At 39.5% G+C, this 15,304-nt stretch overlaps 2 protein-coding genes across 2 annotated transcripts; one reads left to right on the forward strand and one right to left on the reverse strand.

Moving 5' to 3' along the window:
* Positions 1 to 446: 446 nt before the first annotated feature.
* On the forward strand, positions 447 to 10,075 carry eif2b5 (eukaryotic translation initiation factor 2B, subunit 5 epsilon). Its single transcript, XM_035170625.2, has 16 exons — positions 447 to 677; positions 909 to 1,033; positions 1,110 to 1,295; positions 1,392 to 1,569; positions 2,193 to 2,273; positions 2,347 to 2,424; positions 2,516 to 2,828; positions 2,915 to 3,060; positions 4,205 to 4,349; positions 4,434 to 4,535; positions 4,630 to 4,731; positions 7,639 to 7,729; positions 7,813 to 7,936; positions 8,049 to 8,174; positions 8,263 to 8,373; positions 9,782 to 10,075. The coding sequence occupies exons 1-16, from the start codon at positions 519 to 521 to the stop codon at positions 9,842 to 9,844; spliced, it is 2,130 nt and encodes a 709-aa protein (XP_035026516.2). The 5' UTR covers positions 447 to 518; the 3' UTR covers positions 9,845 to 10,075.
* Positions 10,076 to 10,114: 39 nt separating this feature from the next.
* On the reverse strand, positions 10,115 to 13,361 carry LOC118117939 (mitochondrial ubiquitin ligase activator of nfkb 1-A). Its single transcript, XM_035170626.2, has 5 exons — positions 13,258 to 13,361; positions 13,018 to 13,139; positions 12,840 to 12,927; positions 12,031 to 12,151; positions 10,115 to 11,951 (listed from the first exon to the last, which is right to left on the reverse strand). The coding sequence occupies exons 2-5, from the start codon at positions 13,132 to 13,134 to the stop codon at positions 11,459 to 11,461; spliced, it is 819 nt and encodes a 272-aa protein (XP_035026517.1). The 5' UTR covers positions 13,135 to 13,139; positions 13,258 to 13,361; the 3' UTR covers positions 10,115 to 11,458.
* Between the last annotated feature and the right edge of the window lie 1,943 nt (positions 13,362 to 15,304).

Here is a 15,304-nt window from a genome sequence, read left to right on the forward strand (position 1 = left end):
ATCTATTTATTTTTCAATATTCACCATATGGTCACACTATTTTCTAAAATAATGGTTAGAAAATGTAATTTTGATGCAGATGCTCATTCAGGACCTGCTTTATTGTCCTTTTCGTTTTCTCATTGCCAGAATTACCAATTAAGTGAGTGATGCACTCCTCTGTTAACAGTCATAAATATATGGACTGAAGTTAACTACACAGCAATTTTATATGTTTGAGACCATGAACGTATTATAATAATAATAATAGTTATTGTTATTTGCAGATCCTTGGTCCATTTTCTTCGCTTTATAACTGTTGGTGAATTGGTTCTTTATTGATAAATTAATTAAATTATTTACTGTAATAACTGCAGTGTAGAATATGTGTACAAGCCAGTCGGTATATGAAAATATTGCGAACACTAAACTGCTTTACAACCGAGGGAGGAAGATTGTCCCACGCGGCCTCCGTCCTTGTGTCTGACGAAAGCAGCAGTAGTAGTAGTTGTGGTGGAGTCAGACAGTCACAAGGAGTCATGGCCGGTAAAGGAGGAAAACACAGCCGCTCTGGCTCTGGTCTTCCAGGCAGAAAGGGAGCAGGAGAACAGGAGGAAGAGGAGCAGCCGCTTCAGGCTGTTTTAGTCGCTGACAGCTTCAACCGGAGGTTCTTCCCTGTGACCAAAGACCAGCCACGGGTAGGCAGCTAGCTGCGATGCTAATGCTAGCTAACTTCTGTCCACGCACTAAACAGTGACAGAGCAGCACAGTCACTGATGAATCTTCTGTAATGTAGCTGAACGAGCCCAGTGAGACCTCCCTGGTCGAGCTGTGGTGTTGCTTTGGTTTAATAACCCCGAGGAAGCTGTTTCCAGCCTCATGCATCACGTTCAGCTTCTAACCTCTAACACCATCTGTCACTGATGCAGGCTCTGCTGCCGCTGGGTAACGTTGCCATGATCGACTACACGCTGGAGTTCCTCACATCCACCGGGGTGCAGGAGACCTTCGTGTTCTGCTGCTGGATGGCCAGTAAGATCAAGGATCATCTGCTGTAAGTTTCTCTGTTTCTGTGTGAGGAGCTTTCCTGTGTCGGTGACAGATAACTGACCTGAAACTGTGTCTGACAGAAAGTCAAAGTGGTGTCGGCCCACCTCTCCCAACACAGTCCACATCATCACCTCAGACCTGTACCGCTCCCTGGGGGATGTGCTCAGGGACGTGGATGCAAAGAACCTTGTCCGCTCAGACTTTGTGCTGGTTTATGGACACGTGGTATCGAATATTGATATCAGCCAGGCACTGCAAGTGCACAGGTTAGAGATACTCAAAATCTATTTTATATAGTTAGGAGGAATGATGATGGTTTGCTCTAATCCAAAATATTTGTTCTATGTCATGATGATACCCAGGCATCGTCGAAAGACAGAGAAGAACATCTCGGTGATGACGATGATGTTCAAGGAATCATCACCAGGCCACAGGTCTCGTTGTGAGGAAGATGATGTCATTGTTGCTATTGACAGCAAGAGCCAGCGGATTTTACATTACCAGAAGACACATGGGCTGAAGAAGCTACAGTTTCCCATGGTAACAGGCAGCCTCACTGGTGTTATATCACATATTCAACATAATTCAACTCTGCTCCTTACAGACATGCACTGACGTCTGGACATTTTCCTGAACCTAGGGGTTGTATTGTAGCCCACAGGGGCTGTATGTGAGAAAACAAATGTCGGTGTCAGATGTTCATCACTTTTTATGTAACTTTTCCTGTCAGCCAACTAGTAAAATGTTTGTAAAAAGGCAGATTGAGCCGATGTGAGAATACATCAGGAAAATGTCCTTAACATTCACAGCGAGTAAGTGGACATTGGACTTGAAACTGAAAAAATACAAATATCACAGGATGAAAAAAGATATACACGTAAAAGACACTGGTGAAGATGTCAACTTGGAAAGACAGTGAGATTAGAGAGCTTTGGGCGATGAGGGTCTAACATCGGTCATGATGGGCTCTAAATAAACACCTGCTTTCTGCAGCTGAATTTTACCTGAATGTTCTGGACAATTTCCTGTTGTGAATAATCTCCTGCTGCGTTCTTCATGTGTGAAAGGCATATTTTGGAAAATGTCTGGATATTTTCCGGACTTCATGTCTGAAAACAGCTTTGAATTGAAGAATGACAGTTGCTCCTGTTTCTGTTTTGCAGAACATTTTCCACAGTATCAGTGATGAGTTTGAAATCAGACACGACCTTCTCGACTGCCACATCAGTATCTGCTCCCCACAGGTCAGTTTCAAAACAGTCAGGAACAGTTAAATCACTTCATTTTCTGTAGTAACATTTATTCTCTCATTTTCAGGTTGCTGAGCTTTACACTGACAATTTTGATTATCAGACGAGGGATGACTTTGTCAGAGGAATCTTGGTCAATGAAGAGGTATCACAACCATTGTAAACTTATTGGAATGTTGGACTGTATTTGCTGCTATTTAAGAAAACCCAGGTCATAATTCATTTTCTTGCTTTAGATCCTGGGAAACCAGATACACATGCACGTCACCAAGGATGGTTACGGTGTTAGAGTGTCCAACTTGCTCATGTATGATTCGGTGTCGTCGGACCTCGTACGGCGGTGGGTCTACCCGCTCACCCCGGAGGCTAACTTCACAGACCAGGAGGGACGGAGCTGCACGTTCTCTCGCCACAATGTCTACAGAGGGTCCGGAGTCAGCCTGGGCCAAGGCAGCCAGATGGAGGAGAACGTTCTCATCGGCTGTGACACCAGCATCGGTGCCAACTGTCACATTTCTGACAGCATCATCGGTAACAACTGCACCATAGGTGAGCTGACCAACCAGCACTATTAAAGAGTGGAAGTGTGAGTTATAATAATTGGGATTAACATTTGTAATATTTTATCACATCAGGTGACAACGTCATCCTGAATCATGCCTACATATGGAATAATGTTCACATTGCCAGCAACGTGGTGATCAGCCAGTCTGTGGTCTGTGACAAGGCTGAGGTCAAAGAAGGTGTGATGCTGAACAAACAGTGTGTCCTGGCATATAATGTAAGTATATATCATTTATAGAGCTGGGCAATTAACCAAACATTTATCTAAAGCAACATTTATAAGATCTCACCGCTATAATCTTGCTCATGACGGTTAATTCGTTTAATACTTTCTCCGATGTGTGCATTCAGGAACTGTCAGGTTTTTGCTACGTGCTGTGCTGTATTACACTGCTGCATGTCCTCACTCCCCTGCTGACCTGCGCTCACTATACACGTTAACAATAAACACCAAAACTGATAAGAAGTTACTAGGACACAAACAGGACTTGAAGTTTACTTTGTGTTTTTATTTTTAATTCGCTGTAGAGTTTTTGGGACACATATTTAAACACATTGAAAAAAGACAATTTGTGTGCAGGCAGTTCACACACAACTCGAGACGTAACGTGACGCGCACAGCCAGGACATCAGTGTTAAAGAGACTGGAATGATCCGGATTCATGATCCGACATCATCGATTAATAACTAAATATATGTGATCATCAGTTTGTGTGAAGAACAACAGAGATACACACAAACACACTCGTTTAGACAGGAGAGTAGTTCTTCCCACAGATTATGACGCAACTCAATGTTTTATCTTCAGTGTTGCAGAAGAAGCTTTGCCTCGTTTATCCATGAAAATAAATATGAATTCAGCAGGTTTTCATAAAGATCAGTTCTAAGTGTGTGATTAGAAAAGAGCAGAATCACTTGTTGACCTGCGATGAGTGAGTTGCTCAAAAAATCGTTCATCAATCGTTATCGAGATAAGAGATCAATGTTTTAAAATAATCGTGATATTGATTTGAAGTCATATCGCCCAGCCCCAATGATTTATTTATGAATATTATTGGCTATGTTACAACCGTATTTAAACTTTAATCTGCTTTATTATTTCATTACTATTCGCTTATACCTGGCCCTAATACTCTTATGTACTTTTGAGAAAGCACTTGCTTAACAGTTATAAGTGTCATTTAGAAGAACCCCTGGTGGCGAGATCATTGTCTTTCTGGATGTGTCCACTGTATTTCTCTTTCAAAATTTCTATTCATCAATTTCTGTGTTCCAACATGATTTCCCAGCATTCAACACTGGCACCAACATTTATAGGATGCCTGGACTTTTAATTGGTTTCCCTCTGAACTGTTTTCCAGGTGGTGATTGGACCAAACCTATCTCTACCAGAGGGCACCGTGGTGTCCATGCACCATCCAGAGGAGGAGGAGGAGGAGGATGATGATGAATTCCTCAGTGATGATGCTGAGGTTGGTCAAAGTAAAGACAAAACCAAACAGAAAGGTGTGTATTGATAAATTCACAAGTTGTCAAACTGTTTAATGGTTTCTATTCCTGACACATGCTGTATAATCGTCTGTCGTCCAGTATTCAGTCCAGCAGAGGTTGGAGCAGAGGGACAAGGCTACATCTGGAAGGCCAGCAGCCTGGACGACACAGAGGATGAGGAGTTGGCCCAGTGTCTCTGGGGTACGACAGCATCCTCAAAGTTTGTCGAAGTGGCCTTTCCCATGATGCTGCAGTCCAAGTTCCAACAGCTTTTTATTTGTGTCATATTCACCAGGTTTGGTGTTGAACCCTGACGTTGAGAGTGAAAGTGAGGACAGCGAGCCCGAGGATCCAGACGATCCAGTGATCCCCTCTCCTGAGATGGATGATGATAAAGGTGAGAGGGGTCACCATGGTTGCCCCCTACTGTCCAAAGAGACAAAATACCATCAAGACCTGTGATAATCGCCAATCTCTGCCTCAGTTCTTCCTTTAATTTCACAGGAATTTCCTAATACTTTCAGTGAAAATAAGAAACATTACATACTAGAATTTAATAATGTGGAGCTGCAAATATTGATTATTTTCTATGATTTTGTCGATATAACTTCAGAAATCGAGAAATTGCCCTGACAAAAACTTTCCTGAGACTGATGGGATGTTCTCAGTTTGCTTGTATGTCTGCCTTTCACCCAGTAATAATAATAATATGATAACAAGTGAATAAACAGTTTATTCATATTACATCTTTCAAAACACAGTGACAAGGTGCTTTACAAACTAATACAGAGGAATTGAGGGCAAACAATATTAAATAATTAATAGCAGATACAGCATTAGACAACAATACAGCACAAATACAAGTATAAGAAAGTGATAATAAAATTATATAAATCAGAGAAAAGCAGCAAATTTATCTACTTATTGTTTTCTTGGTGCAATTTACTCTGTATTCCCTTGTATGTTTACCTGAAATGTTCGTTCAGTTGTAACTGGAATAGATGTGTATCCGATCACAGGGCTGTTACATTTGTGTTAGTTCTTTTTATAATGCCATTGTTCTATGTAACATTGGAATATAATTAGTAAGGTTCTATTGGATGTGTCTAAAATTTCTTAGGGTGTTTTCTGCAAAAAATATTGAATAGCTTGGAGTAGGGTGCTTCAACATGTGAGTAAAGGAAATCATATCACAAAGATGTATAATATACAAAGTTTTATGTACCGAGTGAATATTGAAGGAAAATTTACTTGGGTTTAAATTCTCTGGAAATCCTCAAGTGCTTTCAAATTCAATCAATCAATCAATCAAATTTTATTTGTATAGCCCATATTTACAAATCACAATTTGTCTCATAGGGTTATTCAAGAGAAATATCTAAATGTTGTCTCCGGTTGATCTGTAACTACAACCAGATTCCAAAGTTATTTCTACGATACCTTCCATTAAAGTGTAAAAGTTATTTGGAAAGATTGAAACACATTACACTCTATATTAGAGTGTGCTCTAAATCAGTTATTTACAAAAAGAGGAGCTTATGGCCCTCTGTGATATATATATATATATATATATATATATATATATACACACACATACACTACCGTTCAAAGGTTTGGGGTCACTTTGAAATTTCCTTATTTTTCAAAGAAATGCACTGTTTTTCAATGAAGATAACATTAAATTAATCAGAAATACACTCTATACATTGTTAATGTGGTAAATGACTATTCTAGGTGGAAACGTCTGGTTTTTAATGAAATATCTACATAGGTGTATAGAGGCCCATTTCCAGCAACTATCACTCCAGTGTTCTAATGGTACATTGTGTTTGCTAATCGCCTTAGAAGACTAATGGATGATTAGAAAACCCTTGAAAACCCTTGTGAATTATGTTAGCACAGCTGAAAACTGTTTTGCTGGTGAGAGAAGCTATAAAACTGGCCTTCCTTTGAGCTAGTTGAGTATCTGGAGCATCACATTTGTGGGTTCGATTATACTCTCAAAATGGCCAGAAAAAGAGAACTTTCATGTGAAACTCACCAGTCTATTCTTGTTCTTAGAAATGAAGGCTATTCCATGCGAGAAATTGCGAAGAAACTGAAAATTTCCTACAACGGTGTGTACTACTCCCTTCAGAGAACAGCACAAACGGGCTCTAACCAGAGTAGAAAGAGAAGTGGGAGGCCCCGGTGCACAACTCAGCAAGAAGACAAGTATATTAGAGTCTCTAGTTTGAGAAATAGACGCCTCACAGGTCCTCAACTGGCAGCTTCTTTAAATGGTACCCGCAAAACGCCAGTGTCAACGTCTACAGTGAAGAGGCGACTCGGGATGCTGGCCTTCTAGGCAGAGAGGCAAAGAAAAGCCATATCTGAGACTGGCCAATAAAAAGAAAAGATTGATATGGGCAAAAGAACACAGACATTGGACAGAGGAAGATTGGAAAAAAGTGTTATGGACAGACGAATCAAAGTTTGAGGTGTTTGGATCACACAGAAGAACATTTGTGAGACGCAGAACAGGTGAAAAGATGCTGGAAGAGTGCCTGACGCCATCTGTCAAGCATGGTGGAGGTAATGTGATGGTCTGGGGCTGCTTTGGTGCTGGTAAAGTGGGAGATTTGTACAAGGTAAAAGGGATTTTAAATAAGGAAGGCTATCACTCCATTTTGCAACGCCATGCCATACCCTGTGGACAGCGCTTGATTGGAGCCAATTTCCTCCACAACAGGACAATGACCCAAAGCACACCTCCAAATTATGCAAGAACTATTTAGGAAGAAGCAGGCAGCTGGTATGCTGTCTGTAATGGAGTGGCCAGCGCAGTCACCAGATCTGAGCTGTTGTGGGAGCAGCTTGACCGTATGGTACACAAGAAGTGCCCATCAAGCCAATCCAACTTGTGGGAGGTGCTTCAGGAAGCGTGGGGTGAAATTTCTACAGATTACCTCAACAAATTAACAGCTAGAATGCCAAAGGTCTGCAATGCTGTAATTGCTGCAAATGGAGCATTCTTTGACGAAAGCAAAGTTTGAAGAACAAAATTAATATTTCAAATAAAAATCATTATTTCTAACCTTGTCAATGTCTTGACTATATTTTCTATTCATTTTGCAACTCATTTGATAAATAAAAGTGAGTTTTCATGGAAAACACGAAATTGTCTGGGTGACCCCAAACTTTTGAACGGTAGTGTGTATATATATATATATATTTTTTTTTAAGTGAGTGATAACTTTCCTGTTGTATCTTGGGTGGACACTTCCTGTTGTCTGACTCTTCTTCTTTGGTTGTTGATGTCCAGTCTTCCAGTTGGAGGTGATGGGGACTCTGCAGAGAGGCTTGGAGGAGAATATCAGATGTGACAACCTTGTTCTTGAGATCAACTCTCTCAAGTAAGGAGGAACTTATAACTGCAGTTGTGTTACTGTATTTCTAAGCTATTGGAAATTCAGTCTGTCACAAATTTTCTCTCCAGGTACGCATACAATATCACTCTGAAGGAGGTGATGCAGATTTTAACCAGAGTGGTTCTGGAGTACCCGTTTCAGCAGCAGGGCTCTCAGCTCACGGCCTCACAATATGTTGCAGTTCTCCTGCCGGTGAATAAGCTGAAATTATGTATTTTTAATACAGTATGTGTATGTCACTGTAGACAAGATATAAATAAATACCATGAATTTATTTTTCTATGTTTCTTTCTGCTCCTCTTAGTTATTGAAGAAGTGGGCCCCAGTGTTTAAGAACTATGTGAAGAGAGCTCGGGACCATCTGGACTGTCTGTCCGCCTTCGAAGAGTTCTTCCTGGAGCAGGAGAGCCACTGGGTGGCCATGGTAAAGGTAGGTCACCACTGCCAGGTTCACTCAGAAGAAGATCAAACTCTGCTTACAAAAAAAGTTGTTGATGCTGATGACTCTTCCCATCCAGGTCCTGATGAACATGTACCAGCTGGAGATCCTGGAGGAAGAGATGATACTACGCTGGTTCTCCCAGGGAGCGACAACCGACAAGAGTAGGCAGCTCCGCAAGAACCAGGGGGTAGGTACAGGGTTAACTGGCTTACACAGGATACACGTAAAAGTTACACAATAAAGGGTTAAAGTTTGGTTGATGTGGTTAAGAATATTTAAACAAATAATAAAGTTTTGTGTTTCCACCTGGTCCCAGTGGAGAATAAAATACTTAATTTTCCCAAAAATTATCAGGCATAAGCGGGTGAATCTGGAAAAAAACAACGATTGACTAATTTCCAATTGACAGTAGAGGAATTCGCCTTTCAGTTTTTTGGGGGGGGGTTTTCTAATCAGAGGAAACATTGCTTACTGCAAACATGAGGGTGATTCAAAATGCGTAACATAATGAATACAATGCATTAAAACACCATTTAAACTAGAAAAGCACTCAGTAGAGCACAGTAGAGCTGGGCAATTAACCACAAATGTATCTCACGTTTATTCATTTTCGGTTTATACTTTCCCAATATGTGCATTCACAAACTTTGGGGTCTCCACTAAGTTCCGCGCTGTATTACCTTGCAGCATGTCCTCCTTCCTCACTCCCCCGCTGACAGCATTCACTTTACACGTTAACAATAAACACCAACACTAATCAGAAGTTATTAGGACCTGAACAGTACTGAAGTTTACTTTGTGTTTGTTTGATTTCGCTTTATGAGAAATGTATTTTAACACTCCAACATTTTGCTTGTGCATGCAGTTCAAATGCCACACACAACTTGAGACGTAACGTGGCGCAGACAGCCAGAACGATTCGGATTCATGATCCAATACCAGCGATTAATAACTAAATAAATGTGGTCGACAGTTTGTGTGAAGCGCAACAGAGACTAGGAGATACATAAAATAATCGTTCGTTAATCGTAATTGAGGTAAAAGTTTGAAATAAGCGTGATATTGATTTGAAGTCATATCGCCCAGCCCTAGCACATAGTTACGTCAAGGCCCAACAGTTCCCTTAAAGCCTCATTACGTTATCTCTGCTACACATTGGTAGTTACAGGTTTGTAGCCCTATTTGTTACTGTACGGCAACTGAACAAAAGCCTAAACCCTTAAGAAACCACATTTAAATACTAGAATATAGAATGTTTGTGGTACCATTACTCACCGTTTGAGAAACAGATGAACATATTGTAACATCACAGTAGTGAGACAATGATTCATATGAACATTACCCTTTTAAGCAGCATTGTGTTCTGGTATTGTCTGAGAAAATCTGTGAACGTTTGCATTGTAAGTTTGTTGAGGTGTTTGTGTTTTTAATCTATCGTTCATTATTTCATTTGTTTTCAATAAGGCAGCGCTTAGTTGTAGTGCATTTGACTTCACTGTAGCTGCAGTTGTTGCCTTTAGCTCCCTCCTCCTCCTCTTCATCACCAGTTCTCACTGTGTTTTCAATAACGCAGCATTTCTGCTCTGCACCAACAGCTTCAGAAGTTCATCCAGTGGCTGGAGGAGGCTGAGGAGTCATCGGAAGAGGAGGGTGAATGATGAGGAGCAATTGACGAAGAGGATTCTGTAAAACTTGAAAAATGTGTGAATAAAGGGATTCGGGCTGTTAAGTTTTATCCTCAGCAGCAGATTTCTGCCACTGGTAACCAACAGCATCTGCTCTGTATAGTTGACGCAAATAGTACATTTGTATCTCATAGTGCGAAGTCAAGAGGGATGGGTGTTATGAACCTCACTTTCCAAATAAAGGAAAAAGACTCTGTTTGGAAATGGTATGTGTTGAAGAATCATTTGTCTCAACACGAAATGTCGGATTTGAAAATATATTTTTATTACAGTTATTATTACAGACATGAGTAAAACCACCACCTGTGAAGGGATTTCTTCCATCAGTGTTTGTTGCCATCACCCTCTACAAACTGACCAAAGGACCAACGGCAATAGAGTCAAATCTTAATGATTTAAGAGGTAGAAAAAAAGCAGCTAAATTGACGTGGTCTTAATCAGAGTATATTCAGATTTACTGTCTGGAATCTCAGACTGAGAATTATTTCTCTTATCAGATTCACAGTAAAAGCCCTGCAAAGAAAAATAAAAGCAAAAAAATCCTAAAAATGTAAGTTTAATTCGATTTGTCACGATAATGCAATTCTGCAAAATTATTTAAAAAAAACTTATTCAAAAAATACAATGTTCCCTTGATAAAGTAGTTTTGATTTTATTACTTTTAAAGTTGATCAATCATAGGAGGTAAAATACTTAAATGTATGATTCTATGATTTGTTCCCTCACTAATCTTTAGTGACAGTATCTGTTAGGAATTCACCTTCTCTATGTCGACACTTTTAGGCTTACCGACTTTTTAATTGTCTTTATCAGACCCTGAGTTCAACACCAGCATCAGAAGAAAAATAGTCAAACACTTAAAAGACTTGGTTCACATCAGGTTTAGGATTTGTGTATGATGGAGACTTATCATAGAGAAAGATAAGATAAGAACACATTTCTGAAGTGGTCGGATTAGTTTGGAGGCTCTGAGGAGTGAAACACAACAAGCCTTGAGTAAATACAACACAATACCACAGAATATATTAAAGTACAATAATAAGTACACAATGTAACAGACAACACATTATGTACTTGGGATCTGTCTGATCACAAACAATAAATACTGTTGCTTGCTATCCTGTTTTAGGTCTTGTTAATATATTTTGTGAGACATTAGGGCTGGACGATATGGCCAAAAATAATAAGTTTCAGTCAGTATCTAATAGTATATGACAAAAAGATTTTGTGTTATACCTCCTCAGTGCTTACACAATGCATTATCAATATACTGATGCATATTGAACCTTTGTTACATTGTTATTGATGCAAATGCTATTGTTATAATTATTGAATTATTGCCCAGCTATAAAAAGACATTCGGCCAATAGTGATGTGTTTTGCATCTCGCGGTCACTTTAGTTAGAAAGCACTTGTCTGCAGTGAAAGAAATCTAAAGCTGCGACAGTATTTTTATCCAAAATATCCAAAATCAAAAACGTGTGATGTGAACCTAACTTGACAAAACACCTGATGCCGTTTTACACCCAAGAAACTGACACAACAGCTTCAGCAGTCATCCAACCTGCAAGATCCTCCTCTTCAAGCCTACTTTGACCTGTCATCCTGTTTTCCTACTAAGTTGTAAATGACCCCTGCTAGCAGAGACGCCCCTGTGAGGCCGGTGACAGCAGTGAGCGTCTTCCACATGGTGGCTGAACTCTCGTGCCTGTCTATAAAGCTCCTGTAGTCGGTGGCTACCAGCATGTATTTGCGGTCGTCCTGCGGCGCCTGCAGCCTCATCACCTGGCCTCCCTCCAGCACCACCTCCCCGAACCCGGTCAGGATGCTCCCCACCCGCAGCAGCTCCTCGCTCTCCACCATCGCCACAGGTTTCTCCCCGCTGAGGCCCTGCAACGCCAGGTTCACCAAGCCCTCCTCAGAACGTCTTAATTTGTGGTAGACCCTCTCCAGGGGGCAGCCGGAGGCCTCCAGAGGGTTCTGCACTTTCACGTACAAGTCAGTCATGTAGGCTCCAGGGCTGATCAGGCTGAAGGGCACAGAGTTGCTGGTCTCTTTCTTATTCGTTGTCCGAGAATTCCTGGAGAAATGAAACAAATTGTTGTTAAAATGTACATTAATGAAGAGCCATTTTTGACACCTTCTCAAGTCTAGTGTACCACGTCCTGGTGAAGTTGTTCCAGTATTTCCAGTGTTCCTCCACGGCGATCTTCTGAATCACACCAAAGCATCGTGGGACGAACCGGCTGGCCAGAGGCTCCCCGTCCGCCTGGACCCGACCTGTGGAAAAGACATGCAGGAAATCTTTCTGTAAGTGCAAGGCATATCTCAAGATAAGTTCATCTTATCGGCTTCGCATTTGGCACGTCTCGACAATGGGCCAGTGGGAATTTTGGTACGATCGGACACTTTATATGTTATGTATATATATGAAACTTGAATAAAGGGGTGACCAGCAGTAGCAGTCAGTGGGGGCGGGGCAGGTTGCTTTCAGTCTGAGTTGAACATCTTCTACAGCGGCACTATTTTGAAAAGTCGTGACCTTAGGCCTGAACATTAGTGTCAGTTGCTGAACAGACCTCTGATTTCTGACATCAAATGTATGAACACATAACTGCAGTTAATTAAACCATTTAACCATATATATAAACCACAGGGGAAAAGTAATAAAGCAAATTCAGTTTCATTTTATGAAAGATATTGACTTTAAAATCTTCACTGCAGATAAACCAGGTAGAATGAACACAAACTTCACTGTGCACCATAGACTGTTTATAAAAAGCTCTGCACACAAACAGTAAAAAGTGACAGTATATTGTAGAACTGTTTGAGGAGAAGTCACTAATGACAAGGAATAATTCTGAAGTCGCTCCAGAGCATCAACACAGGACAAGAGAGCAGAACAGAACAAACAGCTTTACTGCACTAGTTCACGTCAATGTGAATTTCCTGTTTTGAGGTGTTGTACCTTCCACAGCAACATACTGGAGTCTCCTGTGGGGCGACGCTTTCAGTACTTGGACCAGATGTTGGTCTGGTTTGAAGATGGGTATTTCCTAAAAGAGAGAAATATATATATATATATATATTGAATGATTATGAAACTACAGGTGTAATGAAAGTTTATGGTTTAATTGTGCACCTGCCTTAAGCTTTTCCAGCTCCTTCTTCTTCTCTTGATATAAACGATAGAACAGGCTGGATAAGGCGAAGCTGGATCCCACACCGATCAGAACCAGCGTGTTGAGAGGGACGTCACTCATGGTGTCTGAGAGGAGTGTAGAGGAGTGGATGTGTCAGACAAACAGAAACTCAACGCGTTGTCAGTCAAGTCAAAGTGAGTGGAGGGATAATCACACTGATGATAAATGAAACATGGAACGTACCTGTTTAAACTTTGTGGGTAAACCGGTCTGAAGTCTGGTCCCTCAAACCGAAAACAAAAGAGCTGGTTTTACTTCCTTGTTTGTCCGAGTAACGTGATGGTTCATTAGCCAATAGGGGAAAAGAGGCTTTTTTCCCATTGTGAGCTATTTGACCAGCAGGGGGCAGCACTGTCATGTTAGGTCACATGAAACACTCACTTAAACCTGAAGAAGTATTTGGATCGTGTTACTTTATTTAACTTAGAGAAAGTACAAGCTGCAAAAACACCACTGTAAAGATAAGGTAATCATCTATAGAACAGAATAGAATAAAACAGAACGGAATATGATAGAACAGAACAGAATAGAACAGCACAGAATAGAACAGAAGATATGATAGAACAGGACAGAATAGAATAGCAGATAGAACAGAAAATACTAGAACAGAATAGAATATGATAGAACAGAATATAATAGAACAGAAAAGAATAGAACAGAACAGAATAGAACAGAATATGATAGAACAGAAAAGAATAGAACAGAACATGATAGAACAGGACAGAAAAGAATAGAACAGAACAAAACAGAATATGATAGCACAGAAAAGAAAAGAACAGAATAGAACAAGATAGAACAGAATAGAATAGAACAGGACAGAATAGAATATGATAGAACAGGACAGAAAAGAATAGAACATAACAAAACAGAATATGATAGCACAGAAAAGAAAAGAACAAGATAGAACAGAACAGAATAGAACAGAACAGAATAGAACAGAATAGAACAGAACATGATAGAACAGGACAGAATAGAATATGATAGAACAGAAAAAACTAGAACAGAATAGAATATGATAGAACAGAATATGATAGAACAGAAAAGAATAGAACAGAACAGAATAGAACAAAATATGATAGAACAGAAAAGAATAGAACAGAACATGATAGAACAGGACAGAAAAGAATAGAACAGAACAAAACAGAATATGATAGCACAGAAAAGAAAAGAACAGAATAGAACAAGATAGAATAGAACAGAATAGAACAGAACATGATAGAACAGGACAGAATAGAATATGATAGAACAGAAAAAAATAGAACAGAACAGAATATGATAGAAAAGAATAGAACAGAATAGAGACAGAACAGAATAGAATAGAAAGGAATATGATAGAACAGAATATGATAGAACAGAACAGAATAGAATATGATAGAACAGAACAGAACACAACAGAATATGATAGAACAGAAAAGAATAGAACAGAACATGATAGAACAGAATAGAATATGATAGAACAGAACAGAACACAACAGAATATGATAGAACAGAAAAGAATAGAACAGAACAGAATATGATAGAAAAGCATAGAGCAGTACAGAATAGAACATAATATGATAGAACAGAAAATAATAGAACAGAACAGAACAGAATAGAATAGAAAATAATAAAACAGAATATGATAGAACAGAGAAGAATAGAACAGAACAGCATAGAATAGAAAAGAACAGAGCAGAATATGATAGAACAGAAAAAAAGAATAGAACATAATAGAATAGAATAAAATAGAACAGAGCAGAGCAGAACAGAACAGAACAGAATAGAATAGAATAGAATAGAACAAGATAGTATAGAATAGAACAGAACAGAACAGAACAGAATAGAATAGAATAGAATAGAATAGAACAGAATAGAATAGAACGCTATTGGAACTATTAGACACTAAACACAATGACACCGAAAATTACAGCGATCCACACAAAGTAAGGCAATCACTAAATCCACTAGCGATCCACTCATGGTGTGAACCATCTCAAAGTGATGATGATGTGATCAGAGTGGTCGTAATGATTCTGGTATGATCATGTACGCAGTGGGGGTGAAATGTTGTTATATAATATTATACAGTGCAGTTATTTTGTTAAGAATAGGATGTACAATATACATTAGAATTATATAAATTATCAGCACAATACAGTAAAATAGAATACTATTACTCCTATTAATAGTAGTAATAATAAAAAAGTCATGATAACAGAAATAGGAAACTAAAAACAATATTAGAATAGCT

This window comes from Hippoglossus stenolepis, chromosome 11, assembly GCF_022539355.2.
Source record: "Hippoglossus stenolepis isolate QCI-W04-F060 chromosome 11, HSTE1.2, whole genome shotgun sequence".
NCBI lineage: Eukaryota > Metazoa > Chordata > Actinopteri > Pleuronectiformes > Pleuronectidae > Hippoglossus > Hippoglossus stenolepis.

Excerpts from the sequence above, each read along its gene's own strand:
- eif2b5 (XM_035170625.2), top strand. The coding sequence starts at position 519 with ATGGCCGGTAAAGGAGGAAAACACAGCCGCTCTGGCTCTGGTCTTCCA. Across the intron at positions 1,570-2,192 it reads AGAAGCTACAGTTTCCCATG|AACATTTTCCACAGTATCAG; the intron begins GTAACAGGCAGC and ends TCTGTTTTGCAG. Across the intron at positions 2,425-2,515 it reads GAATCTTGGTCAATGAAGAG|ATCCTGGGAAACCAGATACA; the intron begins GTATCACAACCA and ends TTCTTGCTTTAG.
- LOC118117939 (XM_035170626.2), bottom strand. The coding sequence starts at position 13,134 with ATGAGTGACGTCCCTCTCAACACGCTGGTTCTGATCGGTGTGGGATCC. Across the intron at positions 12,928-13,017 it reads AGGAGCTGGAAAAGCTTAAG|GAAATACCCATCTTCAAACC; the intron begins GCAGGTGCACAA and ends TCTCTCTTTTAG. Across the intron at positions 11,952-12,030 it reads AACAACTTCACCAGGACGTG|GAATTCTCGGACAACGAATA; the intron begins GTACACTAGACT and ends TCATTTCTCCAG.